This window comes from Hoplias malabaricus, chromosome 16 (genome assembly GCF_029633855.1).
Source record: "Hoplias malabaricus isolate fHopMal1 chromosome 16, fHopMal1.hap1, whole genome shotgun sequence".
NCBI classification, from domain to species: Eukaryota; Metazoa; Chordata; class Actinopteri; order Characiformes; family Erythrinidae; genus Hoplias; species Hoplias malabaricus.
The window spans coordinates 19,146,852-19,164,460 of record NC_089815.1 but is presented as its reverse complement, the minus strand read 5'-3'; the positions used below and the strand labels follow the sequence as shown (position 1 = coordinate 19,164,460).

General features: G+C 37.8%; 1 protein-coding gene and 2 long non-coding RNA genes across 4 annotated transcripts; all 3 read left to right on the top strand.

Annotated features, from left to right (window-relative positions):
- The first annotated feature begins 952 nt into the window (after positions 1–952).
- On the top strand, positions 953–5,159 carry LOC136671671 (myeloblastin-like). Its single transcript, XM_066647445.1, has 5 exons — positions 953–1,010; positions 2,468–2,618; positions 3,878–4,019; positions 4,364–4,594; positions 4,954–5,159. The coding sequence occupies exons 1-5, from the start codon at positions 953–955 to the stop codon at positions 5,104–5,106; spliced, it is 735 nt and encodes a 244-aa protein (XP_066503542.1). The 3' UTR covers positions 5,107–5,159.
- Positions 5,160–8,410: 3,251 nt separating this feature from the next.
- Positions 8,411–11,659, top strand: LOC136671442 (uncharacterized). The gene is made up of 3 exons (XR_010795708.1): positions 8,411–8,605; positions 10,175–10,343; positions 11,431–11,659. It is a non-coding gene; the product is annotated as an uncharacterized lncRNA (long non-coding RNA).
- A 723-nt stretch (positions 11,660–12,382) lies between these two features.
- Positions 12,383–15,757, top strand: LOC136671303 (uncharacterized). 2 transcript variants are annotated; one of them, XR_010795693.1, is made up of 4 exons: positions 12,383–12,671; positions 13,016–13,083; positions 15,419–15,462; positions 15,598–15,757. It is a non-coding gene; the product is annotated as an uncharacterized lncRNA (long non-coding RNA). The 2 variants fall into 2 exon arrangements; XR_010795694.1 differs by having other exon boundaries at positions 15,412–15,462.
- The last annotated feature ends 1,852 nt before the right edge of the window (positions 15,758–17,609 follow it).

Here is a 17,609-nt window from a genome sequence, read left to right as displayed (position 1 = left end):
TGTGTAATATGGCTTGTCAGTGAGGTAACTGGAGATCAAGGCTAATAGGCAGGGTCCACTCACATACTTTCCAGCTTGTCTTGAAGAATAATAATTTTACCAAGGTGCCTGGGGAAGGGATTTGGATTGCAGATGGCAGGATGGCTGTACTGAGGGTGGGGTGGGGGGTGGGGACTGGTTGAACATATTGAAGAAGTTGTTAGGTTTATTTGGTTCCTGCATTGTCCCCCCAATGACCCTGGTCTTTGTCTTGTGGCCAGTGATGGTTTTCACACCCTCCCAGACCTCCCTCATGTTGTTCTCTGCTAGTTATTGCTCTACCTTCCTCCTGCAGCTGTCCTTTGCTCCTCCGACGCAGTGTTTCACCACTTGTTGTGCTGCCTTCATCACCTCTGCTCCTTAAGGCACCCCTCTCCCTGTTGAGAATAGCTTTGATTTCCCGTGTGACCAATGGTTTGTTGCAAGGATAACAGTGAACTGTCTTGGCAAGTGAGTCTAGGTAGTCTAGGGAGTGTTGTATCCTGGCTCGTGCCTAGATTCTCTAAACTAATGGAACTACACCAAATACAAAGGCTTGAAATTATGTGATGTTCGTGATCAAGAACTAACCATCGAACTTCAGCAACTGACTTCACTAATGGGTCTTGTAGCTCAGTGCAATCATATTCTCAAAGAAACGTTCAGCATCTAGGATAAAGCTTTTGCATTTTACTACCATTATGATTATATACAATCTATATAGCACACCTAGGTTTGTGTCACCTGACTGAATCATTTAACCATATGTGATGTTTCTGAGGCTACAGTGTGAGTATGGTTGTTTTTTTTTTCATAAGAAAATGACTCATTTCAAACCATGATAAAATATGTTTGTGGTTAACAGCACGGACACACCTGGTTATTTAAACTCATCTTCTTCTCCAAAGAGAACACAAACCCTCCTTACTGCGCCATGGCTCTCCTCTCTCTGCTCCTTCTGGCTGCTCTGCTGCTGAACCTCAGCCATTCTGGTAAGAGTCACTTACATATGCCATCCTTGTGTATACAGTTTGGTTTCAGGTTGTTTTGTTGCCTGTTTAGACAGAAAATGTATATTTACCTCATTAAACCTGAGCGGTATTAACTATGTTACAGATAAAGTTGTATGTTTTAAGAGTTTTGCCCAAGGTGTTTTGGGCAGTGTAGTTACAAGCAATCAAATCCTTCTGCATAGAAAGCAGTGGTCTTATTCACTACACTACACACTACAACACTTATTCATATATTGCACATAGTGTCAGTCTGTTCTAATTTTAGGAACTGGTACATACTTCTGTGTTTCTACACTTATTATCCATATTATCAGCCCCACTAACCATACAGGTGCATTTGTACAAACTCAGTTTCCAGAAGTTGGGATGGACTTTTTGTAAAAAGAAATAAAAACAAGAATCTTCAGTTAATTTTAAATTTCACTAAACCTGAATTTAACTGACAAAAGCATGAAGAAGGATTTCCAAAGATTTCTCTGACCAACTTGATTTTGTTTTGTAAGTATAACATTTTGAATGTGGTGCCTACAACACATTCCACAAAAGTTGGAACAGGGGCAAAATTAGAGTGAAAACTTACAGAAAATGTGTGTAACAATATTTTTAAAATGATACATGATAAGCAGGTGAATATAAAAGTTATAAAAAGGCTTTAGAACATTTTTGCCACCAAAAATAGTTAATTGCTCAATATTTTATGCCACACTTCATGAGGGAGTTGTCAAAGAGTTCAAACCTAACATTTTTGGTTTGAACACATGATTGCAAATAATTTAGGGGTTTTATTATTTATGATGATTCACAAAATCGGGAGAAATACCAGTCCATGTAAGGTAAGGTTAGATACCAACATTGAATGAGCATGAGAGCCCTTGCATGCTACAATGATAAACATGGCCACTCGATCTTGGGAGTACTTCAAAAACTGTCGATACGTAGAAGTCCACCACTCCATCAAGAATTTTTAAAGTTGAGCAGTGTTTTCCACTACACCAAACCACTTGTAGTCTAAAGACAATATCAATGTGTTACTCAGTTCCACTGAATACAAATAGTATAAATATCAATTGTAACAATATTTTGCTATTATATATGATAGCCAGTTGTCATCATAGTGAATAATAGATCTGCTCCCTACCCAACAAAACAGGGTTTGGTTCTCCTTCTGGGAAAGTCACGAATCCCTGGGCCAGACTCCTAACACTAAGTTACCACTGTAAAATGACAAAACTGGAAGTTGTTCCAGATAAAATAGTTAGTTTTACTCAGTTATGTACATTTCACCAACCACTAGATGAAACAAACACAAAGGCAGCTGTTGATGATGGTTTACCAACTCTAAATTCTGCATGAAATGTGTTGGAATTTGAGTAATTTATACATTTTATTGTTACAATGAAAGTATAATTATAATCTCTCCAGTTTTTCTCTTTCAGCTAGTGTTGATGTTGGAATAATAAATGGCACAGAGGCTGAACCCCACTCCAGACCCTATATGGTGTCTCTCCAAGTAAATGGGAAACACCGCTGTGGTGGCTTCCTTGTGTCTGAGAAATTTGTGATGACGGCTGCACATTGCTGGAAAAGGTAAGCTTTGTTTTTACAATGTTTCCAATACAATGCTTTGGCATTTCTGTGCTGATTAGGGAAACATTGTTCTACACAGTTACAATATTAATAATTTATTTTATTTTTGAATCATTTCAATGTTGTGGAAAATATTGTCCCACAGCTATGTATCTATAACAATGAAAACTAAATAAGAATAAATCATAACTTGAGGTCTGTGTACTGTTCCCACCCTAAATTAACCAGCAAAAAACATAATAACCCAAGGGTGTAATGTGTTGTAATGTCTAGACTTGTTTCTAATTCATGTCTTCCTGTTTCATCCTTCATCGTGTTGTGTCCTGCCCTGTGTTTTTATAGCAATTCTGTCTTGCATTGTGTTACTGTTTTGTGGAAATACTTTTGTGAGATAATGTAGAATTAGTCTTTGGTTTTTAGACTAGTGTTGTTTCCTTTGTTCTTTGTTTCTAAGCCTTGTTTCCTGCTTGTTTAAATATGGATGAATACAAATAAAAGTGCATCCTGCCTCCTTGCCTGCACCATTATTACTAATCAGTCAATAACTACTCCAGTTAACTATTAGAAATATCATGTTTACTCCATATAGCGACAAAATTTTTATAAAAGCTAGTAACTGTGGAAAATTCAATCAGGTTTAATGCCAATGATTCACAAACCAATGTCTGATCAGCAAAACAAGTTACTCCATAAAACATCATAAATCCTGAGGGTAGTTCAAAAGGGTGTGGTGTTGGGTGCATATGTTTGAGACTGAAGGCCAGCTCATAGTGTAACTTTAACCATGTTTGTCAGTCAGTGCACACTTCTGCTATATTCTGTGGTAAATATTGTCATTTATCTTTTTTTTATGTGTGTGTAAATATATATTCTTACTACTTATCCACATTGGAGCTAAAGAAAGGCAGTGATGGCAACAAAATAAGAAGTTGTAGAAACCATGACAGAGGAGAAAAAAACATCTTTTAATGATATACAAAAGTGGTGATCATGTGTCAGATCTTGCTACACAGCTCAGTAGGGTGAAATAATATGATAATTATGATTATAAGTTAAGATGCTTAATAATGCATAATTATGGGTCTTGAACAAATGAATCCCATTTAAATTAACTGTATTCAATCAGCCTCCTGGACCAGATTATAGTAGAAAACTGAGGTTCCACTGTACAAGGAAAAACCTGCCTCAGTGTCTTCTGGGTGAATGCTGTAGAATTTTGTGAATTAATCAGCTTCATATTGAACTCTTTCTTTGAACAGCGTACCTCCACTAACAGCAGTGTTGGGAGCCCATAACCTGGAAAACAGCAAAGAAGGATCTATGAGGATGGAGGTGGAGACCTACACAGCTCATCCGCATTTCAATCCCAGTACTAAAGACAATGATATCATGCTTTTAAAGGTAGATATATGCACTGAAACAATTGGTTATTGCTCTACTCTAAGTGTGCTGAGCTATCTAGTGGCTTGAAAAAAGAATTCTATATATCAGAGAACATGTCTCTCATGCTCCCAGCCTTCAGAACATGAACATGATCAGTTTTGTGCAAGAGGTAAACAGTTTAATTTACTAGCACTTCGGATATATTCAGCCATGTCCAGACAGCGCAGCACACTCGAAGACCTTGGTTCATTAAGATACAGAATCATTGTAAATCCCACTCAGTCAACGGGATACTATTTATTTATGTGCACAGACATATGACAGATGAATTGTAATTTTTAAACTTTCTGACATTGCTAAAGCTCAAGAAAACTGTACCACTGGGTCCAACAATCAAAACCATTCCCATCCCCAAAGAAGAGGAAGACATCCCAGTTGGTACCAAGTGCAGTGTAGCTGGATGGGGACGAACTGGTGACAATGAGTCCACAAGTAACTGTCTGATGGAAACAAATATCACAGTCACAGATTGTAAGGGGTATGATGCACTTAAACAGCGAGTGTGTGCAGTTCATCCAGGAGGAGTGTGCAAGGTAAGTAAAAATGACTGATAAATGTGTTTCTTGTTTTTATCTGACTTAGAATATTAGGTAAACTTATTTCACTATTGTCAGAGATTAACTTCTACTTGTTTTCCACACCTTCTGAGCTAGTGCTGGTCTCAAGGCTATTCTGAGCATGTTTTGTTGAAAACCATTTCCTGTAACTGGCACTTGTAAAATGTGCACTAATGACATTTGTGAATGTTTATATGAATTTCTAGCAACTCAATGAATTAAAATCAATCTTATAACTTAAATAAACCAATTGCAAGCTCCAGATGGTTAAAAATGGCAGTGATTTAAACTCTGACCACTACTAGGACACTAATGCCTTTGTGTGTTTTTAACAGGGAGACTCCGGAGGTCCTTTAGTGTTTAACAACACTGCAGTGGGTATTGATTCTTTCATTGTGGGAAAGTGTGAGACACTCTCAGATCCAAATGGTTTTGTCAAAATATCTGCATTCCTGCCCTGGATCAGGTCTATTCTTGACCATGTGTAGCCCACATTTAACACATGAGTAAAGCAAGAGCATTTGGCTGATTATATTTTAATAAAGGCATTTTTCTCAAGCATGATTTCTCTTGTCTCAAATGTTATTTTTATGAACTAAATGAAGCAAAAAAAGCAAACAATGCTTTTAAACACTCAAATAAAACATAAATATGAAGCAGTCAGTTTTTTCAAAGATATATTTTGATGTCTAATTGATTTTCAAAAGGTGGACTTTCCTAATAACCCAATTTCCTAACGGCTTAATTCATGTTAATTCTGGGTAGGCTCCGGACCCACCATGACCCTGAACTGGATAAGCAGTTTCAGACAATGAATGAATGAATGAATGAATGAATGAATAATTCATGTTAGGATGGCAGCACTGTGGCACTTGAATGCTTTCAGAGAAAAATGGTAATGTACAGTTATGCTTTTTTTCACTAAAAGTACAAACAGTGAAAATGTGCAGCTGTTATTTTTAGAGTCCAGTTGTGTTCCCTAAATGCACAATACAGTCTCTCCCTGAAGGAGGAGTGACTATTTGTAAACTTTCCTTACAGAGATGGAAGTATTTCAGAGTGGTCCTGGAGATCAAATGGGGCATATAAAGTCAATACAAGTTTAAAACCTCCAGTAAGCGTAAGGTACAATTAAATTCCTTAATTAAAAGTACTGAAAATGTATTCTTGATGTTACCACCACACTGACAGCAAAAGGTACTACCACAGTGACAGTTTTTCTGACAGTGTAGGGTCATGGTTTTTAAGGAATTCAGTGTTTTCTCCCCATATCTAAAACCCCATATCAGGTGAAATGCTCTCCTCCCACAGTTCAAAAACACACTGTGTTAGGTGGAATATCTTTGGGAAATTATCCACAGCTTTGAGAGTGTGCTTGAATTTGTGAGTGTGTGATTCCTTAACAATGGGGAATCACATGTAACTATTAGGAGCAACAAGAGAGTGGGGCTACAGACTAAACTACAGACTTGACCTTAAATTAATATCAAATACACAATAGCACATTGAATAAGGAAAACAGACCCAGTGGAGTGTTTTCCTTGTGTGTCCATGTGGGTTTCCCCCAGGTGCTCCTGTTACCTCCCACAGTCCAAAAACATGGTGGTAGATCAACCCATTCTCATTCCCAACTCGTCCTATTTTGAAGCTTGGGCAGAACCCCTTGGCGTCAGTAAATGCACGCCGAAGGTGACCTATTGCGTAAGATTTTGACGCCCACGGCAGTCCCATACACTGCAAGGTAAATTCTTCTGCGTCTTAATTCGACGTCGACGGACCTGCGTTTCCCCGAGGTTCGTGGTGAAAATATTTTAGTAGCCTCAGTCATCACATGGTGTTGGTTTAATCGGTGTGGTTTCTAAAAAGCACTTTTATAATTTTAACTCAATCCTCGTCTTTAAAAATATACCCAAAAGCAACTTGCCTTCAAATTCCTTTAAAACCGTTGTTAAACGTCCCCTGAACGTCTCAAGTCTGACGCGCTCGGCAGTCATCGCTCACCGTAAAAGTGCTCTTACCTCAGTTTGAGGACATGAATATGAACACATTTGATATTAATTTTATTAAACTGAACAAAATATAGGAGTGCTATTCGTAAGACACTATTATTATTATTATTATTATTTGTTGGACAATCAAAACATCCATGGGTTGAATCTGCAGAAGTTATTATACAAATATTTAGCTCAGTTGTATCTTCAGGTTTTTTTTTTGTTTGTTTGTTTTTTTAAACTAAGAGCTGAACATATTCTAAAATTATTTATATAAACCGTAGCATGTTTAATACTTTGAAATTCTGCCGCGCAAATCCTCGCGATATTCTCCGTGATCTTATTCCTTCACCGGTGGTAAACGAGCACAACGCCCGCAAAAACTGTTAAAAACTGTTAATACATTATTGTTATTACTGTTATTATATATATATTTGGAATTAATAAGCGAAAATGTTTTGCTTATTCCAGTAGAAGTTACCGCCGCAGATATGAGCATTTAGCTTCACTATTATTAATCATTTTAGTATAGGCCTAGCTTATTAAATTTATAGGTCATTGTCCAAATGTGATACAGTTAATCGGCAACGTGTATTTACCCTCTGCGTGTCAATAACTCATCTAGACTAGACTCTACAAGACTGTGCTTGACTTTGGTTTTAAAATATTGTGTGCATTGTTTTATTGTGCTCTGTCTTTTTACTGTTAATGCTTAATCAAACTAATGAAAAAGGGATCAGTGAGCTGTTTAACTGGACTGTTTTCGGAGGCCCAAATCTTAGTTTTAATATATTTATTCAATGATACAGAATTGGTTTACTTAAAATAATTGTGCTTATGTACACTATATGGACATTATTGACACTATTGCCAACCCACACCTTACACATCACACCTACAGGAGCTTTTATAACATCCCATTCTGAATCCATAGGCATTAATATGGTGTTGCCCGCTCTTCCCAGCCACTTTGCAGTGTGGAAAAACTTGACTGGCCCACACAGAGCCTTGACCTCAACCTCATCAAACCCCTTTGGGATGAGCCAGGCCCTCTCAGGCCCTATCCACACGGATCCCGTTACTATCCCGTCTTTGTCTGCATATTGGCCTCCCGTCCACACGAAAACAACATTTTAGGTAACTGAAAACAGGTTTTCGGAAACGCTCTCCAAGGTAGAGAGCCCTTCTGAATGAATTTCCACAGACACACTCCAGAATATTGTGGAAAGCCTTCCCAGAAGAGAGGAAGCTGTTATAACTGCAGAGCGGTACCAGTACAATATTAATGTCTATGGATTTGAATGGGGTTTTGTAAAAGCTCCAGTATGTGTAATATGAAATTATATTTTTATTTATCACAATACAAATATTGTATATGTGTCTTACACATATAAGTACATTTAATTTTTAATATTTAATTAAATGTGCCTTTCAAGTAGTGATTGTACGTCCTCTTTTCCATGACGTTCTCTTTAGGATTTCAAAATTGAAAAGGAATAAAAAGCCAGATGTCCATGTTTGCTCTGCAAAAGGCCAGTGTGGTTTTGGGTTTTCAGTCACTGGTTTAATCAGTTGTTCTCAGTACTCCTTGTTGATAATGTGAACGCCTCCTTTCATTGGATAAGAACTTTCAGTCACACTGACTTTTTGCAGCTAGACAATTGCGTCCAAACAGGAAAATATGTTAGTGTATATATATAATATAGTGGCCACTGAACATAGTCTGCAAATATTGATAATTAATAAGAACAATTTTGACTGTTAACAAGTTGTATGATTTTTTCCAGTGATAATGACAAAACCAAAACTGAGACCATGTCCTCACTGCCAGAAGTTGAATTCTGCAAACTGCAAAACCTGCAGAAGCTGTTTTTTAAATTTAAGTTTAAGGCAGAAACACAAAGATAAAGCAGCCCAACTTCTGGATGGCCAATGGGGAGAGACCACCCTGAGGCACAGAAATGCCAGCCGGGTCGTAGATTCAGCCCGTATTATAGTAAGTGTTAGTATACATAGTAGCATACATATAACAATACATGTACATTTTAGAAAGGTTTTCCACATAATGATGATAATTTACATTTTGGTTTTACACCTTTAGAATTAAAATCAGTTTCACCAGTCCATTTTTCTTATGTTCCATAGTAACTACATCTTAAGTGTATACTATTTTATATGATAGTAGTTTATAATAGTTTATTTAACTTTCAAACTATCTACCTTAAAATAATACTGTGAATCATAGCTGCTATAAGATTATTTAGACACTGCAGCCAAACTAAAACACAATGCAGGATAATCAAATTTGGAACACAAACACATTTACTCTTGAGGTAATGTGTTCAGAAGCCTTGTACGTGTACACCAGCTTCACTTCATGTATAACTCTTTGTCCCAATCCCATTTCTTATTTTTAGCCCTAGTTCTTGTTTTCGAGTGTCATCTTGCCCCTTGGAACTGAGTTATAAGGAGTAGTGTTTGGAACCTTCCCCTACAAAATGGGACAACTCTTTGAGATTTGAGTAGTCATTGATGGCTTTTACATAAATAGAAGTGATGCGTTCAGCTGGACAAATCCAATATGCAAATAGGCATCATGTTGCCGTTGTGTGCAGCTAATCTGAAAGATGTTAAAAAATGAAGATGTTTTTAACGCCTGGGAATGCTGGTGGATTTGTTTGTGGTGTGTAGAGTAGAATGCCAAGACGTTTTTGTGTAGGTAGCCTAGCTACACAACATGCTAATTTGTATAATGTTAGTGAAATTCTGTGTACTGTTGGATTAACCCATTTATGATGCACACAAATTGTGTTTATTAATTTGTGTGTTGATTTCTCATAATGCTCATAATGCTGAAAAACCTTTGTTTGGAGGGCCCTAACCCTAACCCTAATACTTTGGTCCTTTGACAGGGCAAAATATATACTTTATTAATAATTATAATGAGATCTACTGTTGCAATACTGACATTACAGAAATTGCAGTATGTATTTGATCCTGAAACTTTCTCATTTAACAGTGCACTGGGTGCCTACAGAGCATTCAAACTGAACTATTGTTTCTGAATTCAGCTTTCAATATTTGTGTAATCTTACAAAAGTGTTTTTTTTTTTGTCAAATTAATGAATCACTAAACATATTTTGGCCTGACCTCACAATGCGTTGTAATATATCTTAACGCATATCACAATATCTAGCCATATGATTACAATACAGGGCGGCACAGTGGTGCAGCAGGTAGTGTCGCAGTCACGCAGGTCCAGGGACCTGGAGGTTGTGGGTTCGAGTCCGAGGGAGCCAGCATCCCTATTAAATTAGTGTGTTTAATGAAATATGTGAATGAGGTACTGGTGCTTAATTTTACACAGAAAAGCTAATGCATCATTTTGACTTGTTTTCCATTGTTGTCACATCCAATCCTTACGTTATGAGCCGTGTGAAAAATTATATAAATATTAAGATCTGCAGATTTAGTTATTTGTTCACTTTTGGTGAAAATGATTTACATTGAACATACAGCCCATACTGTCACTATGTAATTTGTGGGTTTTATTTTTCATTTCAGGTTCAAAAATTGGAGGCACTAGGTTTGAAGCCCTTGCTTTTCATTGGAAAGAAAGGCAAGAAAGGGAATTTCACAGCAGAAGTTATCACCCCAGTGGGTCCTCTTCTAGATGGAGCTCTTAAAAGCATTTTTATTAAAATGTCCAGCTTGTATGAATACTTTTTGAAAAGTAAGTCATTCTTTCTATAATATACTTGATAAAAGCCTTACAAAATTTGTTTCAAATTTATTTACAAAAAATTATTAAAATTCCTAGTAATGGGAACTTATTGAGTCAATACCAAGAGTTAATGCCACACAATAAATTAATTGATTCTTGATTCCAAAATCTTGACAATGACAACAGAATAGCTAACACTTTGTATGCATGCAGTGTGGAAAAACATCACTATGAGGAATCTACAATCTGCCTGGATTCCGAAAATTAAATGTTTTTATGATTGACTCCCAGCTTTTTCACTACTTTTTCCACATTCCACTTACACATTCCAAGAAATTGCATAATGAAGCCCTGTTGTGGAATTAAATCAAGTAGGAGGACACACAGCAAAGACAATTAGATCATAAGGAATAATTTTTTTTTATTATTATAAAAATTATTAATATTATTTTATATATTATTAATAATTTGCAGGCTTGTGTGGGAAGGTATTATGTCTATATAAGTGAAGTGACAATTTTTATAAGTTTTTATAAATTTGACTGATGCATTTACACAAATCTTTTGGCTTTTTAACCAGTTGTGGCATGACTCAGCATCTGTTTTGGCTTTACTTCGGTTTCACCTAAAATCTTATACAGTATTTAGCTATATTAAAATTAGCTAAAAGCATAATGTGTGTGTGTGTTGGCACGGCAGTTGAAATGGGCAGGTGTGAGCAAAAATTGTGCTAGGTTTTGTGGGTGGTTGTGTGCCAGAATAACACTAGATTTTGCAGCCGCAGGTGAATGGTTGAATTGGGTGAGTGCGGGCATTAATAATGAGGCCTGTGCAGTTCTCCAAATTAGGCTAATGTTGTAAAGGCTTGATTAGGTTGTAGGTAATGTTATGTTTCAATAACAGCAGGAAATAAATGACATTCAGATAGCTTGCATTAGGGGTGTAACGGTATGTGTATTTGTGTCAAACTCTCATGGTCATGGTCCATTGTACGTCACACAGAGACCACACGTTACAAAACTAATGTGAAGATGATTACGACTGTTTTTTTATTAAACTAATGTTATTTATTTTGTGGGGGGGTATGCTATTTCAGATCATGCAAAACTTATGGCTACCACCTCATCAGACTCTGCTGGTCCAGATCACCAAGAGATGCCCACATCAGCTACAGATACACACCCTCAAGAGCAAACCTCTTCAACAACTGAGGCACCCACTGATACAGAGCACTATGTGCTTACTCTTACTCCAGTTCCTGTCCTAGACCTTCAAACACCCTCACTCCATACTGAGCACATATCTGTTGCCTCTCCACACACTCAACCCATATCAACCTCCATCATCCCACCTGCACCAGGTCTCTCTCCTCTCACCACACCTGCACCAAGAGTCTCTCTCCTCTCACCACACCTGCACCAGGTCTCTCTCCTCTCACCACACCTGCACCAAGAGTCTCTCCTTTCACCACACCTGCACCAGGTCTCTCTCCTCTCACCACACCTGCACCAAGAGTCTCTCCTCTCACCACACCTGCACCAGGTCTCTCTCCTCTCACCACACCTGCACCAAGAGTCTCTCCTCTCACCACACCTTCACCAGTTCTCTCTCCTCTCACCACACCTGCACCAGGTCTCTCTCCTCTCACCACACCTGCACCAAGAGTCTCTCCTCTCACCACACCTTCACCAGTTCTCTCTCCTCTCACCACACCTGCACCAGTTCTCTCTCCTCTCACCACACCTGCACCAGTTCTCTCTCCTCTCACCACACCTGCACCAGTTCTCTCTCCTCTCACCACACCTGCACCAAGAGTCTCTCCTCTCACCACACCTGCACCAGTTCTCTCTCCTCTCACCACACCTGCACCAAGAGTCTCTCCTCTCACCACACCTGCACCAGGTCTCTCTCCTCTCACCACACCTGCACCAAGAGTCTCTCCTCTCACCACACCTGCACCAGTTCTCTCTCCTCTCACCACACCTGCACCAGTTCTCTCTCCTCTCACCACACCTGCACCAGTTCTCTCTCCTCTCACCACACCTGCACCAAGAGTCTCTCCTCTCACCACACCTGCACCAGCTGTCTCTACTGCAACACCAGAGCTGCTTTCAGTACCATTCTTTAAAGATTCCCCTCACACCTCTGCACCGGTAGTGCCTCTGTATAGATCAAATAGAAAAAGAAAATCTGATGTAAACACAAGGCATTCCAAAAAAAGCTCTCCATCTGAATCAAGAAAAGCCCCAGCTGCAGAAAGGACAAATTCCACACCACCGACAGATGCATTCAATTCAAAGTCAGTGACTACACCTGCCTTCAGGAATCGTTCTAAAGGTTGGTATGTTTGCTTCTTACTTTTCTTTTTTTTTAGATAACAATCCTTAACCTGATCCTATTATGTGTTCGTTTGTGTGTAACATTGTTTATTTTATTATATAGAAACAATGAAGAAACATGCAAATTAGCCAAATATTTAATACCTCCCATGTTGGTTTAAAACTTTTTTTTTTGTTAGTGTGATAGAAGTAACAGGCCTAGAGCAAATTTCCATATTCAATGAGTTGCCATGAATTCTTATAAGAATTATATTTTTGTATATTAAGTAGCATAACATGCTGTGTTATTATAGCCTAGCACATTTCTTGAACATTTAGTATTTGTTGATTAATGTTCTCTAGGATGCCGAAAACACAACAACCAGAAGCTGTTCTTTGTTGAAGAAATTATTGAAAATAGAATAAACCAGGTAATTTCTTTCTATTATGTTTATACACTGTATCTCATAAATGTCTGCTGCCTGGAGTATCTGAAATAGTGTATATTTAGATCAAGGGTGGGAGCGGGTGCAGAAATCACTACCCCTGATTTAGATGGTGCACCCTAGGTTTGTAACAGTATGTGTATCATACCGAACCATCATGGTTTGATACACACAGATGCAAAGAAAATACATTCATTCATTCACTGTCTGTAACTCTTATCCAGTTCAGGGTCGCGGTGTGTCTAGATCCTACCTGGAATCACTGGGTGCCAAGCACAAGGAATAACCGCATGCGTTATTACAGTAAATGTGGTCATTTCAAAAGTGTATGTGCCACCCGGAAACCTACAGCTGTAAGCTGTGGGGTTTGCATGGTATTGTGAGAAATGTTCTGGTTTAGAATTATTACTGTGGTAACTGTAGTTTTTGGGACCTCCACATCCCTCTTGCTCCACTTCCTCCTTCTCTCTCTCTCTCCCTCCTGCTGTTACGTGTAGAGTGACTCATATGCTTGTTTTTATCTTTATTTTTTATCTCACTTTTTCTTGTTAAAAAAACTTGTTAAAAAATTTAAGAGAATAAACACACACAGCACAATCCAAATTAATATTGAAAGCGTCAAGCATCTCCATTTCAAGACTTCATCAGTCTCTCACAACATTCTGGTCTTTACGATGTGTCTTCATTTCATTTAGGTTTGTGTGCACTGGTTTAAGCACAGCTCTCTTAAGGTCCTGCCACAGTATTTCATTTGTGTTGAGATCTGGACTTTAGGCCATTGAAATCCCTTGATTCTTTTGATTTTCTTTTCTTTTTCAGCCATGCCATTCTGTTGTAGATTTGCTGGTGTCCTTGATCACTGGGGTTCATTCACCAAGCATTTTTTTTATTATTATTCTTAAAAACCACTTATGCAACTTTCAAAAAGAATCTGGCATTTACCAGTGTTTTTATGTCAGAACACAATCTACACACACTCAAGAGCACAAAGATGAGAACAGTTCTGTGGGGTAAGAACATGAATCTGACGTAGAATTTTTCTTAGGAAATTACTCATGAAAAATTTAAAGAAAACACTTGGGAAGAGATTAATGAATGAGGCCCAATGTTCTTTTGCATGCTTTGGCCAACCTTTAGCTGTTGGACAGGAGGCCTCACATTTGACTTTAGAATACTTTGGTATGCAGGAATACCAGGGTGCCCAGGTACTGTAGCTGCAAAATGGGCCCAAGTCACCATCCCTCTACCACTTTGTTTGACAGTTAGTATAAGGTGTTTGGGCTGATGTGCTGTGATATGGCTTTCACCATACGTGGTGCTGTGCATTATGGCCAGACATATCCTCCTTGTTCTTGCCTGTCATCCTTTACATTGCCCCAGAAATCTTGTGGTTTATTCAGATGCAACTTTGCAAATGTAAGCTGTGCTACCGTGTTCTTTTTAGGCTCCTGACAGCCTTTTCCATCAGGCCACACTTGTTCAATCTTTTTCTAATCGTATTCTCTAAACATTTAACATGCTAACTGAAGTCTGCATAGTCTGGGGCATAGCTCTTGGGTTTTATGCACTATCTTTAAGTATTGCATGGACTGATATTGAGGTGAATTCACTGGAGTTCTTTTCTGTGTAGACGGCCAATTGTCTTGAATATATTCCACTTGTAAATAATCTTTCTCACTGTTCATTGATGGACTTCAAATAGTTTGGAAATGGTCTTATAAACCTTCCCATATTGATGGATCTAATAGTTGCTTCTAATAGTTAACACACACCTTAATGCTCCAGACCATCAAACTGCCAAAACTGCCTTTCCTTAAATGCATAATGCTATGGTGCAATCTGTGTTGGTGTTTGTCTGAAGTTGCATTTAAGTAATTTGAAGACTTTTATTATTATTATTATTATTATTACTATATCATCAGAAAAAAATGTCACTTTGGTGGTAACCTCAATACACATTATGTTCCTTTAATAAGGAAACATATTTGTACCGTATTCTATAATTAACTGTGGATGTTAAATTTGTGTTGGTTTCATTCGCCCTGTTTCATCTCCAGGACTTTTATTGTGTTCTTTTATTCTCCACAGTTGTATAATGAAAGATTACAGAGATCCCCCTCTCCTTCTGGAGAAGAGAATGTAATGAACGTTTAGGGAACACAACTGGACTCTAACACCACTGCTGTACCTTTTAAAGGGACATTATATTGTTTGTAGCTTTAATGACAGTAATGTACCTGTACAGTGCCTTTCTTCTTTCATTTTAGGATTAAAATCCATTTTATTGTATTTTTATGTGTGTTTGTGTGTGAGTGTGTAGGGAAAAGAGGAAGTTAAAGTTCGTTGGCAGCCTTGTTCAGCATGGTAAGTAATATTAAAAATGATATATATTACTTGTAAAAAGTGTCCAATGTATGTTTTACACCCTAGCTCTATTGTCCTGTTTGCCTAAGTATCATAAATGTAATCTAATTAGCATGACTATGTGTTTCTTTACAGTGGCAAAGTTTGGGAAGACACATGGGAGCCTGCCGGCAACTTTTGAATAAACATAAATAGCATCTGTCTCTGTTTAACTGCTGCTTGTTTGGTTAGCTCTTCATATTATGTAGTTATTAATTAATTAATAGCACATATTAAGTGAAAGTTACAATTGATTTTTGCAATTGAACACTGTAAATGCTAAGAAGGTGTGTGCAATGGTTCAATGAGGCTGAATTGGTCATTTGTGGTACCATTTCAAGTACATTCAATTAAAGATAATAAGAGGAAAAAGAACTGAGTGGTCATTTTATATACAAGTTCTTTCATTGTCTGTAACTGCTTATCCAGTTCAGGGTTGCTGTGGGGCTGGAGCCTACCCGGAATCATGAGGTGGGAATGCACCCTGAAGAGTGTGCCAATCCTTTGCAGGGACAACACACACTTACACCTATGGACACTGTTGATCCACCTACCAACGTGTTTTTGGACTGGGAGGAAACCCATATGGACACTGGGAGAACACACTAAACTACTCACAGATGTGACAGCAACAATACTACCCTTTATATACAAATTATGATTCATAAAATTAACTTCTACATTTTGAACCATTAAGACAAAATGTAGATTTCAAATGACAAGTATTGACTTTGGTTTTCCTCTGGGTGTATGTTCACTGTCCCTAATCACTAGTGTGCGTGTGTTCACTGCCATGTATGGGTTAAATGCACAGTTCAAATTTTGTTGTACTGTTGTAAAATGATCATAAAACATGTCACTCACTCTTAACATGCACAGGTGACTTGACCCACATCAGAATGCATAAGCATGGTCAAAATGTACCCCATGTTGAAGTAAGTGAATTTTACTATTTAACACCAAAGAAAAAAAGCATTACAGGATATTTCATTAGATATATATCAGGCAACAGTTGTAAATAAATGCATTCAGTGGAAAGTGACACTTGTAAACACTAGACCTAACCATGAAACAAGCTGACAGTTAATGGTTATCCAAATTTAAGCTGCAGACAAGGAATAACAAGTCAGCATGGCATAAAATATCAGTATGATAAAGACTATGGTTAAATTGTAGGGTTTACTGTTAATTTGGTTCAAGTATTCATAAAACACCTTAAGTATATTAAAATGAAGTAGAATTTAATATCTACATAGGCATTACATTAAGTGGGTGCAGTACATGGAATGACCCATTGTTCTTAATTTTTGCCTATATAGGACTTTTGTCTCTGTGAGAATGGGATGATGGGTAAGCTTTCCTGGAGGTAGCAAGACAGGATGTCCTTACAAGTTACCTCTTTTTACCAGGACAGGAATTGAAGTAAACAAAAGCCATAGTATTCACCATATGTTGACACTGACCAACCTATATAAGCTAAACCTCAGAGTTAACGTGTCAGAAGGCATTGGCTAACTTCTCAGCAAGCTGTCCACTTGGGCTTTTTAAAATGCTGTTCTTTTCCTTGTAATAAACCAGATTATTTTGCTAAGAAAAAATGGTGTCAGCGTAGAAGTCTTTCAGCGTCTTCTTCACAATACTGAAAATAAACTACACTCCATTTCAGCTAAGTAGGATTGATCCTTGATTTATAGGACAAAAATCAACCACTTGAGAGTGAATAAAGAATAATCTACATGAAAGATTATGGGTTTAGAGAGTATTCAGATTTATTATTTTTATATATTTTTTATTTTTATTTATTTGTTTATTTCTTTTCTTTTGAGCTATAGAACTGAGTTACATTTGAAAAACAAAACTAATATTCACTTTTAATTCATTATCTGTAACCGCTTATCCAGTTAAGGGTCGCGGTGGGTCCAGAGCCTACCTGGAATCACTGGGCGCAAGGCGGGAATACACCCTGGAGGGGGCGCCAGTACTTCAAAGGGCAACACAGACACTCACACATATACGGACACTTTTGAGTCGCCAATCCACCCACCAATGTGTGTTTTTGGACTGTGGGAGGAAACTGGAGCACCTGGAGGAAACCCACGCAGACACAG